Genomic DNA, 15,052 nt, shown 5'->3' on the forward strand with positions numbered 1-15,052 from the left:
ATACTTTTGAGACGTCTCTCGCGGTGCGAAGCCTCAACTCTAGATTCAAGTTTGGGTCCCGAGAAAGCCATGACATCGTGGCCACCCCGCTGCCACCCGGGCGAGGTCTGTTAGGAATAAAAACCAGCGGTACTTGCCGGGGCGGGTCCGGGCGCGGCTCCGCGGGGAAGTTCCCCCCGAAAGTTGGGCGCGGGGCGGGCGGCGGGGTGGGCTGGGGTTGTTTGGGGTTGTTTTCCTCCTTTCCTTGTTGTTGCTCTCGTTGTTCGTCGAATTCTCTGTCGGTGACGGTGACGCTGATGCTGTCGGTGCTGCTCCGCGGCCGGCTCAGATGCCCGCCGAGTACTTCATGCGCTTCTGCTTCTGGCGCTGGTTGCAGAACCAGACGCGGACCACGTTCTTCTTGAGGTCCAGCTTCTCGGCGATGGCGGCGATCTTCTCGGAGGAGGGCCGGGGCTGCAGGGCGAAATAGGCCTCCAGCGAGCGCTTCTCGGGGGCGGCGATGGAGGTCCGCTTGCGCTTCTTCTCCGCGCCGCTGAAGAGCTCGGGCTTGGCCAGTTTCTCGCGGTGGGACTTCTCGGCCTCCTCCAGCCACGCCTGCAGGATGGGTTTGAGGGCGATCATGTTGTTGTGGGAGAGGGTGAGGGACTCGAAGCGGCAGATGGTGCTCTGGCTGAGGGAGCCCACCCCCGGGATCTTCAGGTTGGCCAGCGCCGAGCCCACGTCGGCCTGGGTCACCCCCAGCTTGATGCGGCGCTGCTTGAAGCGCTCGGCAAAGGCCTCCAAGTCGCGGGGGTCGGCGTCCACGTCGCTCATGCAGCCCATGTGGGCCGGCAGCCCGTGGGCGTGGGCCATGCCCAGCGCCGCCGGGTGCATGGGGTTCATGCCGGCCATGTGCGGAGCGTGGCCCGGCGTGGAGACCACGGCGCCGTCGGGGGCCGCCATAGCCCCCAGCGCCAGCCCCGGCGTCAGGTGCTCCAAGAGTTCCCCCTCCAGCGCCTGGTGGGGCTGGTGGTGGTGATGGTGGTGGTGGTGATGGTGGTGGTGGGTGCCCGACAGGGCGGACGGGTGGGAGATGGGCACGGAGGAGGAGGAGGCGGCCGAGGTGCAGGGGATGGTGTTCATGGTGTGGTACGTGGCGTCCGGCTTGAAGGGGCTGTGGTGCGGCGGGTGGTGGTGGTGGCTCTTGCTCGGGGAGACGATGTCCACCGCTGCCAGGGCTTCGGCGCGGGCCAGCAGGCTCTCGTCCAGACCGCCGAATATATTGCTCTGCAATTGCAAATAGAAGGCACACATAACGCTCAGCGGGGAATTCGCCTCCCCGCGCACTCCGCCGTGCCACTAAAACCTTCCCAGCATGTTAAAAGAGAAATCCTGGAGAAGGGAGGGGGGGTGGGGTGGTGGGGGGGGAGGAGAGGAGAGGAGAAGAGGGAGCGAGCGGGGCGAGGGAGCGGGCGCGGCGCGCAGCCGCTCGCACAGAGGAGCCGCGGCGGGCGGGCAGGCGGGCGGACGGACGGACGGACACACGCACCAGCCGCACGCAGCATCCCAGGTCATAAAAATTAATACGAGCGGCAAGAGCCGCCGCATGCATAAGTTGGGCGAGCGCCCGGCGGCGCCGGGTGATTTGCTGCACGGCCATGAAAAAATCATCAGGCGGATCCGGGGGGCCGCCGAGGGGCTCCCCTTAAAGCGGGGCGGCGGGCGGCGGGCACCTACCGGAGGGGCGGGCAGGCAGGCCCGCCGCATCGCCTCCGCGCCGCCGCCGCTGCCGCCGGGGCCGGAGCCCGAGCTGGAGCCGGAGCCGCTGCTGCCGCCGGAGCCGGAGCCGCGTCCGGCGGAGCCGCCGGTGCCGGTGCTGCTGGGGGAGCTGGCGGCGGGGGCGGCGGCGCCGGCGGAGGGACAGGGCGAGGCGGTGTGCAGGGCCGAGTACTTGGTTTCGTGGAGGCCGCCGCCGCTGCCGCCGCCGTGGGGGAGGCCGAAAGGCTGCTTGCTGCTCAGAGACATCATCATGGTGCTCGCCGCCGCCGCGGCCCGACCCGCCGGCAGCCGGCCGCCGGAGGAGGGCAGGGGCGCGGGGCCGGGGGCCCGAACCCCCCGGAAAAGCCGCAGGAGCCCCGCGCCCCCACCCTCCGAAAAATTTTAAAAAACAGAAAAAAACAAAAAAAACCCAAAAATTCCCACTCGCCCCCCAGCCGGCTGCCCGAGCCCCGCCGGGGACGAGAGGGAGAGGGCTCCGGCGATGCGGGGATGCGCGGGATGCCTCCCGCCCGCCTGCCCGCCCGCCCTGCGCCCGGGCGCTCGCCGCTGTCCGCCGCCGCCTCCGCTCCGGCGCCGGCCCTCGCCTCTCGCGAAGTGCCCTCCCCGCCGCCGCGCCGGTGGGTTTTACTCTCTCCCCTCCCTCCCCTCCCCTCTCGCCTGTCACTACAGCCCAACTCCTCGGGAAGGGCCCTCCGCGCCTGCCTCCTCGGCCCCGGCCCCCTCCTCCGCCGCTCCCTGCCCGCCCCCCGCCGCTCCCACGCCCACGCGTGCTCCCACACTCACCGCCGCGCCGCGCCCCGTCGCCTCCCGGAAAGGGGAGGGAAAAAGCCAAAAAGGCAAAAAAAAAAAAAAAAAGGATGGGGAAGCGACCACCCCACCGCCTGAAATCCACCCTCCATGAAAAGAAAAAAATCCTTTTACAAAAGGGGTGAAAAAGTCCCGTCCGGGCTCGCCACGCACCTACGGCCAGAGTGTCCCGCAGCTGCGGTGGCACCGCTCCGGGGGGAGGCAGGGCCGGGGTGCGCCGGGCGCTGCTCGGGAACAGCGCGGGGAAAGGCCGGGAGCGGCGGCCAGAGGCTGCCCCACCATCGGCGGGGAGCCGGAGGGATCCTCCTGGAAAAGCGCACCGCTATCCCGCCAATTTCCCACGCCTGTCTAACAGGAAAAGAAGAAAAAGAAAAGCGGGGGGAAAAAATGAAAAAAGAGAGAAAATAAATCTGGGAAAGTCAGTTTTCCTGGAGGTGGTCGGGTTTATTTCCATGAATTTCAGTTTACAGAAGAAAGGTTAAAATAAGTGCTTAGGTGTTTAATTTCTCACCTAAACAGCAGACTTGGTAATTTTAAGGGAAATAAAAAAAATTACATTGTATCAGCTCTCACTGTCGCCAGCTCGGAGAAATGAAATAAATCAAAGTTAAAAGCTTGAGTATCATTTAATTATGGTGTGAATAGCGCTTGGAAAGAAGTAGAACAACATCTCTAAACAAATTATGGCCGGGCCAGGAAGGAATTATTAGATTGAAATTTCATTTAGGCTCGGGAGACACGGCGCTTCAATATGTAATCTGTTATGCCTCATCTGATTTGTATGCTTAATTCAGCTTGACGAATTTATTAGTTTTCATAATAGTAAAAAAATTGAGCAGCACTATGGGCTAATGCATTGTGTGTACTATAAATTGTATGTCACCGTTGAAAGGCTGAAGTCTATAGAAATCTTTTATTAATGACAACATAGGAAAGAGGATTTTCTTGCAAGCCTTTAAGGAGTTCATGCCAAACCTCCGCGCTTCGTGTCTCGGTAGGCTATTAACATATCGTCATACTAATTAGGCTACTTCATGAGTGATATAATTTCAAACTTTAAATTATGTTCTAATTAACAAGGGTTGTCCAATTTGCTTAATCTTCAAAAGGCTTTTGGCTTGTCTAATTAGTCTAAAGCATCGAGCATCTCCAACGCCCAAGAAAGAGCCATCAATAATATTTTGCGCGTTTTGAGGCGATCGCGGGCCGAGCCCACGCGGAGTGCGGTCCGCCCGTGGCAGGCAGGGCTGGCAGGGCTGGCAGGGCGGGCAGGGCTGACAGGGCTGGCAGGGGTGGCAGGGGTGGCAGGGAGGCCGCTGTCCCCCGCCTCCCTCCGCCGGGGTCCCCGCAGCGCTCCCGGCCGCTCCCGCGCCCCCGCCTCCCCCTCCCCGGCCGCAGCCCTGCGCGCCTCGGCGCGGGCGTGCCGGGAGGTGTGCGGGAGAACCAGGGAAAGCTCCCGCTTCCCGGGGAAGGGCAAAATTAAAAAAAAAAAAAAGGAGGGGGAGGGGGCGAAAAGAAGAAGGAGCGAATACCTCGTTGGCACGGGGAGGTCCGAGGGCAGCCAGCCTGTCGGGTGCGCGGAGCCGGGGAAGGGGCTCTGCCCGCCCGGCTCTCCGGCTCAACTTTGGCGGAGAGAAATGCGAGGAGGAAACCCCCCCTCCCGCTATACATTTAACCCCTCCCGCACTGAGTTTAATTACTCGCAATAGTTGTTCTAATGTATGCTGTCACACGGGAGAATTGAGAACGCATATCGTTAATATGAATTAATCTTGATTTTAATAGCAACTGACAACCGATCTCCAAAACGCGGAGCGCTCCTCGCCGCTCCGATCGGCCGCCACCGGGACGAGGAGCGGCGCGGCCGCTGGGCTGGGCCAACTTTGCTCGGTGCCGGGCCCGGGGTGACCCGGGGGTCCCCGCGGTGCTCTCCGCGCTGCAGGGACTCGCCGCGCTGCCGCTGTGCCCGCTGCCGGCAGCGCCTTGCCCGCGGCTCCACAGCCCTGCACCTTCCCATTCCCCCCCTTCTCTTGGTGTGTGTTTGTTTGTGTTTGGGTGTTGCGGGTTTTTTTCGTGGAGCCCCCGCGCTGCCCATCCGCACCCCCGCCCGGAGTCGGGAGGGGAACCGGGGGGAGCCGCAGCAGCCGCGGAGCCTCCGCCGCCCCCCGGCACCTCGGCGGCCCCGCGGGCCCCGCAGCCGGCTCTGCTCACCGCTGGGCTGCCGAAATAAAAGGAGAGCCCCCCCTCCGACTTACCCACGCCCACACCCTGACCCACGCAGACATCTGGGGAGAAATCACTGTCGCCTCTCATGTATCCATGTTCTGATTTACGATTAAAATTTAAAGACGCGCATTCATATTTTACCGAACCTAATGCGCCCTATGAATTTTTAATACATTAAGATGCGGGCTACACTTTGAGCAAACTCCACCTTTGTTTTGAGGGCAGGGCAGCGCCGGCCGCGGCCCCGCCACCCGGTGCCCCACGCCGCTCCCGGTCCCCGCCGCCTCCGGGATGCTCCGGGGCTCCGGGCACTGGGGCCCCCCGGCCTCGCCGCCCCGGGGGCTCCGCGGGCGCGCCCAGATGCACGGCCCGGGACATCCCGGGATTGGGACACGCCGCACGCCGGAGATGCCTCGGAATCCCCGGACCCCTCGGTGCCTCCAGCCCTGCATCGCTCCCCCGCTCCCAAATCTCCTCCCCCGCTCCAAATCTGCGGCCGCGCCGCCGCCGCGAGCCGAGTCAAGTCACGAAGTCAAACTTCAAGCCCGGAACGATCAATGAAGAGTTTTGCCGTCCGTGGCGCCTCGTGCTTCCTGGCACTAAAATAAATGCAAGAAATCGAAACTTAATTACTTGAAAGAAATCCAGAAATCCCTCTGCATAATTTATCCAGGCACTTTTTCGTGGCTTTTGTGTTGAATGCACGCGTTTGACTCCGCACGCTCCTCTTCCCAGCGCTGCCCCCTCGGCAGGAGCGGGGCCCGGCCGGCCGAGACCCCCGGACCCCGCCCGAGGGGCGAGGAGGGAAGAGAAATCCGCATTTGTTCCCCTCTCTTTTCCCCCGTCCGAGAGCATCTCCTGGGGCAGGGTGGCAAGCAGGAACCTGTCCTCTCTGCCTGCAGGGTCTGAGCCCCGAGCCAGGCACTCCGCGGGTATTTTCTGATCAGGAGTGCCTGGCATAACAAGCTGGGTCTCCTGAGCGTGATGGAAAGTGCCAATAAAGTAACTCAGTTATTCTGACAAATTTCCCCCCCGTCTTGGGTGATTCCCCCGTGGATCCCGTGCTCCTCATGGATGGAGTATGACACCTGGAAGCTGGGGGTGGGAGTCTGACTGGCAGTGTGCAGCCACGGTCTCCTCGTTTGCCATCCAGCCCGGCTGATGAGAGCCCTGCCTGGTGAGCCTTTCACTGAATTCATTAGGACTGGAAGTCTGCCGGCTCGGGAGCAAACTTTATCACAGACACCTCATCGAGAACTTGAAGTAATGTTATGAAAGAATGAAAAATACATTTGGGAGCTGCCTGGAAACTGAAGTACATTTTGATTTAACTTACATTAACAGAAACCTAATGTAGAAGTGAAGGGATCTAACAAAACCATTAATAATTTAAAAATAATTACAGATAGTCTATCCTTACTATTCATAACCACTCAACATTTTAGACAAAGAAAGCTGAATATTCTTCGTGGGAGAATGATGTGAGCAGACTGCTAAGCAGGAGCCATCCAGCTCACACTGTCTCTCCTCTGCTCACACACCCTGCACATTCCCCACAGCACCCAGGACACCACTCCGAAACTGCTTTTCCAAGAGGGAGGATGGCCGTGGAGGCAGGGATTGTCTTTGTACAGGGTTTTTGGCATTCATTTTGGCACGGATTTCAACCCCTCCTCTTTGTTGGAGCTGCTGTTTGAGGTGGGCCCAGTGTGGCAGGGGAGACCAAGAACACTCCCACGCCTCCTCAGGCTCTTCCAAGGCTCGGCCAGCCCTGGAGACCTCAGGAAAGGCCTTTTTTGTCCATAGCCTTGGCTAACGCCAGTGGCAATGGTGACTCTGCTGCCTCCTGCTCTGGGTCATCTAGCTGGTGTCAGCACAGCAATCACCTACTTGGCTTGGCGCTGTACAAAAGTTATTTTTATTACATTAATTTTAATTCAAGTTTCATTGTATGCGTTATAGCTCAAGGGTCATGAGTGTCCTGCAAGGCAGTGATTTTGCCTGTATTTCTGATTGTTTGATTTTTTTTTTTTTTTTTTTTTGAGATATTCCTGCTGTCCAAACACTGTAAAATCAGAGCAGTTGGATATGCAGTGAACTTCACTGCTCTTCCTTAGAGGTCGAGATGAAATTGTAAAGAGGGAAATTCAGACATAAAGTGACTTTTAAAGGACAAGAAACACTGGATAATACAAAGCAGATAAATTCAGATCTAAGTCTCACAGAACACAGGAACCCACCTTATGAACAGTCTCACAGGTGGAAGCCCACCCTAACCACATCCCCACCTCCTACTTGTATTGAAAACATTAAGACCTTATGGATCATTTAAAAAATAATCCTATAAGTCACACCGTGAATGTCCTTGGGACTCTACTCTTGCTGATTTAGACAAAACCCTGGTATCTTAGATTAGCCTTCATTAATTATTTTCATTAATTCCCCTCGTTATAGATGTATTATCACAAATCATATTCCAAACACATTCCCTAATTAAGCATGAAATTCCTCTCTCCCTCCCTCCCTCCATATGCCATTTAACTGGAGCAATGAGGACATGTGTGTTCAGGCTGGTGCCTGGAGGCTGGTGCCAGGCACTCGGTGCAACGAAGGATGGTGCCTGCATTTCACATGTCTTTCAGGGCTTGCTCTAACTTAGGGAAAATGTTGTGGTTTTCAATTTGATCACCAGCATGGGCATGTCCTCAGCTCAGAGGTCTTAGCCCTTGTAAATTTTCAGTGTCTTCCATCTACTTCTTCAGTGTTGTCAAGAAAAATATGATTTGCTTTTCTCCCTCTTCTGCCATGCAAGGTGTTGGCTGATCTCTTTGCATGTCCCCAGGATTCACCTGGCAACCTTCTCCTCCCAGCCAGGAAGAAAAAAACTGTGACAGTTGATATCCATTGGAAAAGGTGATGAAAACCTCATATTCTTGAGCAGGCACAGTTGTGTCACTGGGTCAGTGTTTACCTCTGAGCCATTAAATAATGTGTTAAAATACTTATTTAGGGAGACAGGGTCATGTGGACTGTGGTATTTGGTGTGTGCCACACCACAGACTGTGCTTTCACAGTCTCCATAGTTTTGGTGAAGGCTGGCATGGGCTCATCTTCCTCCATGATTGGGTGGTGGAAATATCTGGGAATTATTCTGTTTTCTCCCTTTGATTCAATATTCAGACAATCAGAGCATGGTGGGACTGGAACCTGACTGGTGGGCAAGCCCCACTGGGATCAGCATCTCCCAGAAATATCAGATTTGTGATGGAGCATCTGGCCCTCCAAGGCCAGGCACGCTGGGCTCAGACCTAGTCCTTAAAAACCTGGCTTTAACTCCCAGTGGATAAATCTGAGCATAACAGCAATGATAATGTTGGGGGGGTGTCCACCTTACATGTGGGCACAGACACTCGGCTAAGCTTTATTCAAAGCTAATCACAAATCCTCTTCATTTTATATTGGTTAAAATTCAGCAGAAATGCTTTCCATCTTTTGTACAACCTCCTGGCACACATCAAAGCCCTTCCCACACAGAGCATGGGCAGGCATCCACCTGTGCTCCCTCTCCCTTTTTAAAAATGAAGTATTGTACATTTTGAAGACTGTTAATGTAATGAAATCAAGTTGTGAAACGCATCTGCAGCTGGCATCAACATTTCCTGTTGGAAGCAGCGGGCTAGGACTGTGTTATCACGTGTCTTCCCCAGTCCTGAGACAGCCATCGAATTCCAGTGAAATCTCTTACAAAGGCAATCAAGACGATCAATGGGAGTTTTGCCAGGAACATCAAAGCTTATTAAATGGTTCTGTGTTAAGAACTGCAAACACACAGGCACGCAGGAAAGAAGACAGCTCAGAAAATGGGACTGTGAAGGTAAAGAAAAATTGAAGAAAGAAAAAAAAATGATGCCCAGAAAAAAAAAATGCAGGAGATTAATAATTGACAGATGTGTGTACAGCCAATCCAAAGCAGAGTTTAAAATGCAGACAGCTCAGTCCATAGCATGTAACACAAACTTCTGTAGAGATATTTACTCACAACAGCTTCTATCCACACCTCTACTTTAAATACTTTGCGGAATTGGAGTGAACTAAATTCATGCTTAACTGTTTTACTGTTTGTTTTGATGGGGGAGACCTGGGGCAACCCAAAAATGCTGTCATTTGAAACCTTTCAAATCATCAAGCTGCATGTGTGTGACTCTGTGTCTGTTGCTGTGTATATGTAGAAAATTTAGAATCAAATAATATTCTTACTTGTTAATCCCTTAGCGGTTCTGTTGCCTGGTAGGTGGTCTGACATGGTGAACTTACTTGAGTAAAATGCATTTTGCTTTCCTTGTTTAGGTCAGCATGTTTGCTTGAGTAAGTGGATTTGTTGCTGCACACCCATGAGATGAGGAAACACTTCCTAACAGGTCCCAGCATCCCTGTCTTTCCCAGTGACCTGGGCTCCCAGTGTGCTCGCCTGCCTCTGAAAATGTTCCTGCTGGGTCCAGACACTCTAGCCCGAAGTAGGACAAAATGGTGGGGAGGTTTTTTTGTCTTTATGGTGTTTTTTTTTTGTTGTTAGTTTTGCGTGGATAATTAGGTTTTATATTAAGGGTAGAATTTCCGGGTTTTTTGCTTGATATAATTTTTAATAATGTTCATGCGTATTTCTGAACGAGGAGGTTGGATCTGAAGAAGCTTTTACGATCATTTGAGGTTGTCTGCTGTAAGTGCTGACAGCTGTGCGATGGCTTTTAGTGAGGGGGGATGCACTCGGGAGTGCCCTGCTTGGACTCGGGCGGGGTCCCGCGAGGGTTTCCAAGGGAGGGGAGGGATGGGATGAGAGGGATGGGATGGGGTGGGGTGGGATGGGATGCGCCGGGTTGCGCCGCGCCATCCACCCCCCCACCCCCATCCATATAAACACAGTTGGGGCAATCAGAAAATCAAATTCAGTTTGCGGTAGTGAGTGGAAGGTTTGGGGCTTTTGGAGGGGTTTGCTTAGGGTTTGTTTTGCTTTGTTTTTTTTTCTTTTTCCCCCGGGATGTCGAGGCAGCCCAGGCGCTGGAGAGGTGAGTTCAGGACCAGGATTCCCCCGGCCCTTCTCTTTCTCCCTCTTCTCCCTCCGTGGTCCCGGTGATACTTTAGGGCCACAGGGGCCAGCGACAGCCGGAGCTCATCTGTGTTCCCATGACCCTGGGGAGCCCTGAAAGTTTGCTCTGGGAAGGATGACTTGTGGAAGTGCTTCCAGAGGGTTGGGCTGGTGTTTGCATCTTCTTGCTGTCTGGCCCTACTCCTGTTTCTAGGGAATTGGGAAAATTCCTCTCCTCAACCAGAGGCAAAAGCAAATCCTCCTTCAGGTGCCCAGCAGAGGGTTGGGACTCACTCTCTGCAAGGATCATGTAAGAGATATCTCTTGGAATGAAATGTGGTTGAGTTCTTACTTCATATCTCTCTAACACCTGGTGCCCTTCCATGTCCCCAGAAAGATGTTTCATGGCATGTCACAGTATTTGGCTGGGCTTGTGTCAAGTGTGAAAGGTTTTTGCTCAGAATATCTAAAGATGGATCAGAAGACCAGAAAAGTTCAGGAAGCTGACAAGTAAGGGTTACACACCTGGAGGTCAAAGCCACTGAAGTTTATCAATTAGCAAGGCCCAGCTGCTTTAGGTACTAAAAGGTGGTCATGAGAAAAACCCAGAAGAGGTGGGTAGAAAGAATATCTTTCTGCAGGCAAGTGAGGTAAAGGAAATGATGAAAAGAGTTTTGCTCTGTTTGATTCACAGTTGTGTTCTGGATGAGGGAGGGAGTCTGGCTTGGGAAGGGAGGCAGGCAGGGATGGTTTGGGAGCTGCTGCAGAGGTCAGAGGACTTGTGTGGGGTTTGATGTTCAATATTCATACAGCTCTGTTTTAGCAGAGTGAGCTCTCTACACATGGCTGTCGTTTTCACAATCTTGTAGATAAGCTGTGTCAGCACAGCTTTTATAAATCCCATTTTTACCAAAGATTTATGATGTAGCTGTAAATGTGTGCTCTGGACTGGTGTCTCCTATAGAGGGTTTTAGTGAGGAATCTTATTTTTACAGGGTTAGTGCATTTATTTTCCATGCCTAAGATACACGATGAAAAATGTAATTTATAATGTGGCCTAATAAAAATGGATGATGTTGCAGGGGATAGCAGACTTTCTTCTATACCTGCACAATATATCTTTTTGGTAACATTTTGACAATGATTTTACATGTGCATTGAGGTGGTGACAGTGGGTCAGGCAAAAGGAGCTGCTGTGTCAACCTTGACCTCAATCAAGACCACTATCCGTGCAAAAAGAAGCCAAGCCGGTTAAAGAGGGAGGGAAGAAACATTAATTCAGCAAAGGTATGACTAGATTTTGCTTTTATTTATTCTACTTTAAGTCAGAAGAAAAAATGAGTGAATTGAAAGCATCTTTGCCGCATTAATGCATGTGTGAGTGCTCCAAACATTTCAGTGTTCTTTAAAAATTCAGCCAGACCTGGGAATAGCTGGGTAGCTTTCTTCTGATAACGGGTATGTGCTGCTCTTTGACAAGACTACCTCTTTTAAAAAGGCAGTCCAATGTTCCATTTGCCTTGAAAACAGGCTGCAGTTCACTATTTGAGTTTGTGTGGTGCTGCCTTACCTGTTGTAAGGTAAGATTTCATTGCAATAATCAGTTTGGGTTTTTTTTTTCCATGAATTGAGCTGTTCCATGAAAAATGGTGGAAAACAACAGATCTCTGTAGCTGTATGAACAGTTGCTGGTTTTCCTCAAACTCAGAGACTTAAGGTGCCACTGGCATCTGCAGAGCAAAAGCCATGGAAATGAAAGATGAAAGCAGCACTGGTGCATTTTTGGTGGGCAAAGCTCCTGCTAAGTAAAACACCAGCTATCAAATCAGTTTGAGCTGAACCTGGAGGAGAGATAAACTGTACTAGTAGTACTAAAACTAAGGAACTGCTAAGTATAATTTTCAGTCTTATTTTGATGGAGAAGTTTGCTTGCTATTTTTTGTTTATTTTTCCTGTTAAAGAAATTGCTGATAGACCAGAGACTACAAACACCTCAGTCCTCTGGTGTATGCACACAGATACCTCTTGAAATCATTGTCCCTCTAGGTTACACAAGCAGAAATTCCTGTGTAAATTAGCACTTCCCTAGTTTGATTGTAAATGTATGTATAAAATGGACCTTGAATTCTATACTGGCACCCACCAGAATATTAAGATTTCAGGTCATAGCGTTGCTCAGGTTAGGGTTGTAACATTGTTTTTTGAAACCTTTCCAGTAGTAAAAAAAATTACCTCCAACTATAAGTTAACAAAGAAATTATTTCAGGTTTTGTGATGTCATTGCCAACTCCTTTCTTTCCCCCCTTTGATAGTTTGTCTAAGTAGGAGGAAGGAAGAGGGAACATCCCATTTTCGATAAATCACCCCCAGCAGTTTTGCACAGGCCATAAATGAGAAACCTGGCCTTTATCTGAAAGAGAAGCGACTGTCTTTATGACAATCAAAGGATTTTAGACTACGAAAATTTTGCTGTTCAGAACTCGCGTGAAGTCTGCCAATAGTTTATGCTTATGTGCAAATAACTTTTTTTTTTTTCAATCTGCTCCTGATTGCTATAATCTGTCATAAAAAGTGAGAACAGCATTTTAAAGCAGGTAGAGGATGGTAGGATTACAAGGGATGGCAGTGCAGGATGTGAGCAGGAAGCAGATGCCTTCTAAGGGTAACTTTTCTTGTTTAGAAAATTCTGTGTTTCATAGGACAAGCAATAGAAGACAGAATACATGGTGTAAAAGTAAACCACTGCTTCTTTAGGATGAAAGCTTTTTTTGTCTGGTGTGGTGAAAATTAGTGCTTTAAGGGGTGAGGTTTTTAATCTTTTTAATCTTTTTGTGAGTCCTTGAGTCTGCAGAAGGAAAATCTTCCTTCAGGACTGGTCCAAGGTATGGAATAAGCACACCCAAGAACTGGGGACTCATGCTTACTACCTTCTACTTCAGGTCTCAATCACTCCTCTGACTTGCTGATATAAAAATGCCATGCCCGTCACCAAAACAAAGTGAAATGGGGGAGGGCTATAGAAACATGAAAATAGAAGTGAGAATTAAAAAATGTATCCTGATGAGTGGCTGGGATGAGGGTAAGGGAGCAGAGCATCCCCATGGCACCTGGATGCTCCAGACCTGAGCATCGACAGCTGGGGAGAAAGGAGAGGTCCCATGGTTACAGGCAGGGGGTGAGGGGTGCTTACTGCTCCTGTGAGCTGCCAGGACCTTGTGAGGAGGGCAAGCTGTCAGGCAGGAGGATGAGTTTACTCTGGATTAACGTGGTGGTTCTATTACCATAAACTCAGCTGGTAGCAAGGGAAGTCTGGGGTTTGTACAACTGTGAGGAAGAGTCCTGAGAGAAGGTGTTGGGTGTTCAGGCTCAGTCTGTCACACATCCAGACTGTGAGTGGTTGGAGTCTGCAGTTTTTAGATGCAATTAACACAAGGAAAAAAACCCTCTGACCTAGTGAGGTGAAGCAAATATAAATTTCAGTGCTAATCCAAAAGTGTTTTTTTGTCTTTGCACTTAGTTAATGCAGTCCAGGAATTTTTTTTTTTCTCAACTGTAATTGGATCAAGATTTTAATCCCATTTATTTCAAGATCATGCTCCAGAGAATCCTAAACAAAAATGCTGTGGCTACTGACTGATAAACAGTGGGTTCAGAGTTTAGAAACCAGCCCTTGATAGCTGTTTTCTGTTGGAAGTTTCTTACTGGCTCCAAGTTTTGGGAAGTTCAGACTTCCTAGGCCCAGCTGCCATCCAGCCTGGTAACCACCACAAACTCTTTTTTCCTGTTGTTACTCTGTCATGTTCAGTGAGAGTCCAACTGCAAACAGCTGAAATCAGATGCTAATTCCCTGTGTGTGGGGCATGCTGGAGCCTTATGTCCTGTTGGTCTTGGAGTGAATTGAGTGCAGGAGATTTGGTAGTAGGTGGGCTTGATAATTCTGATTTTCGTAAGAAGCTGACCAACCAATGTCACTGGAGGACAACTCCTCCTAATTATTTTAAATCATCAAGCAGCTTTAGTCACAAGGGTGGCACATAAGCATGAGGCTGCCTGGTCTTTTCTGTGCAGAAGTGGGTCCTGGCAGAGCCCATCCCTGGCCCCTGGAGCTCATCTGTGGGATGGTGCTGAGCTGTCAGCTCTTCAGAGTGCCTGCTGTCCTCTGGTTCGCATTTACATGCTGAGAAGCACAAGTGCTGGCTTCTGGCTGGGATCTTCAGAGGCTGCTATGACACCAATAAGTAAAAGTTAATTGCAAATTTATTTCCATATAGCAAAAGGGAAAAACACTTGGGGCCAGTATCCTTTAAAGAAAAAGGGAGGAAAAGCCTGTTCTACACCCATTTGATTAACCTGTGCTGTTAATCACTGCCAGGTTTATGAACCTCTATTATAAACTTGTTACTCTAAGGGGTTTCAGTTCAGTGATTGAAAAACAGCTTTAGGGCCTGGGTAGGTGAGAGTAGCAAGAAGTACAAGTTGCAGCACTGAGCCTTTGAAGAGGTGTATAAATAATTAGCAACATATTTCATGTGGACTCTTTAGTCAAGATATCCTGTCAGACCTGGGATTTTATCAGAACATGACAAAAATGTAGAAAGAGCTCTACATTTATTCCAGCATAACAATGTTGATATCTAAAATAATTTGCTGCGTTAGAAGGTATTTTAGGTCACAGGTAACAGCTCTGCACTGCTGAACTGCTCTATCTGCTGAGGCTTCTTCAGAAAGCAGAGGGTTTCTGAAAGGTTCTTTACGTTCTTGTGTCTTTTGAATTTTTAGGCACTTATTTCATGGTTGCAAAACATACAGCGTAGCTGAAAACCTGAACTGCATCTTAATAAAGCGAAATGATGAATAAATAGTAACCCATGCAACTTCAGGAGGTGGAGGGTAACACAGCAGATTAAATAGAAAACAAAGGTGGGAACTTCTTGAAACCCTCTAGTGGGTGGGCAAGGGGGGCAGGGGGGAACACAAAGAACCTCTAGGACACATCCTGCCATACGTATTCCTGCCCAAGGCAGGGGGGCTTGGGACCAGATGATCTTCAAGGTCCCCTTCCAGCTCAAACCATTCCATGATTCTGTGATACCCATGTATCTCACTCAAAGGTGACAAAAACTTTCTTCTTATTAGTGAACAATAGGCACAAAGCACAAATGAAAAGTACCTATCTGG

General features: G+C 51.0%; 1 protein-coding gene across 1 annotated transcript; it reads right to left on the reverse strand.

The window, feature by feature from the left end:
• Positions 1–242: 242 nt before the first annotated feature.
• Positions 243–2,035, reverse strand: POU4F2 (POU class 4 homeobox 2). Its single transcript, XM_033060348.2, has 2 exons — positions 1,717–2,035; positions 243–1,266 (listed from the first exon to the last, which is right to left on the reverse strand). Exons 1-2 carry the CDS (start codon positions 2,008–2,010, stop codon positions 325–327), a joined length of 1,236 nt encoding a protein of 411 aa, XP_032916239.1. The 5' UTR covers positions 2,011–2,035; the 3' UTR covers positions 243–324.
• Between the last annotated feature and the right edge of the window lie 13,017 nt (positions 2,036–15,052).

Source organism: Catharus ustulatus, chromosome 5 (assembly GCF_009819885.2).
Source record: "Catharus ustulatus isolate bCatUst1 chromosome 5, bCatUst1.pri.v2, whole genome shotgun sequence".
Lineage (NCBI taxonomy): Eukaryota > Metazoa > Chordata > Aves > Passeriformes > Turdidae > Catharus > Catharus ustulatus.

What these genes read in the sequence shown, in the direction of transcription:
- POU4F2 (XM_033060348.2), bottom strand. Translation starts at nt 2,010, where the DNA reads ATGATGATGTCTCTGAGCAGCAAGCAGCCTTTCGGCCTCCCCCACGGC. An exon ending in CCTGCCTGCCCGCCCCTCCG is followed by an intron (nt 1,267 to 1,716) that starts GTAGGTGCCCGC and finishes TTGCAATTGCAG; the next exon opens with AGCAATATATTCGGCGGTCT.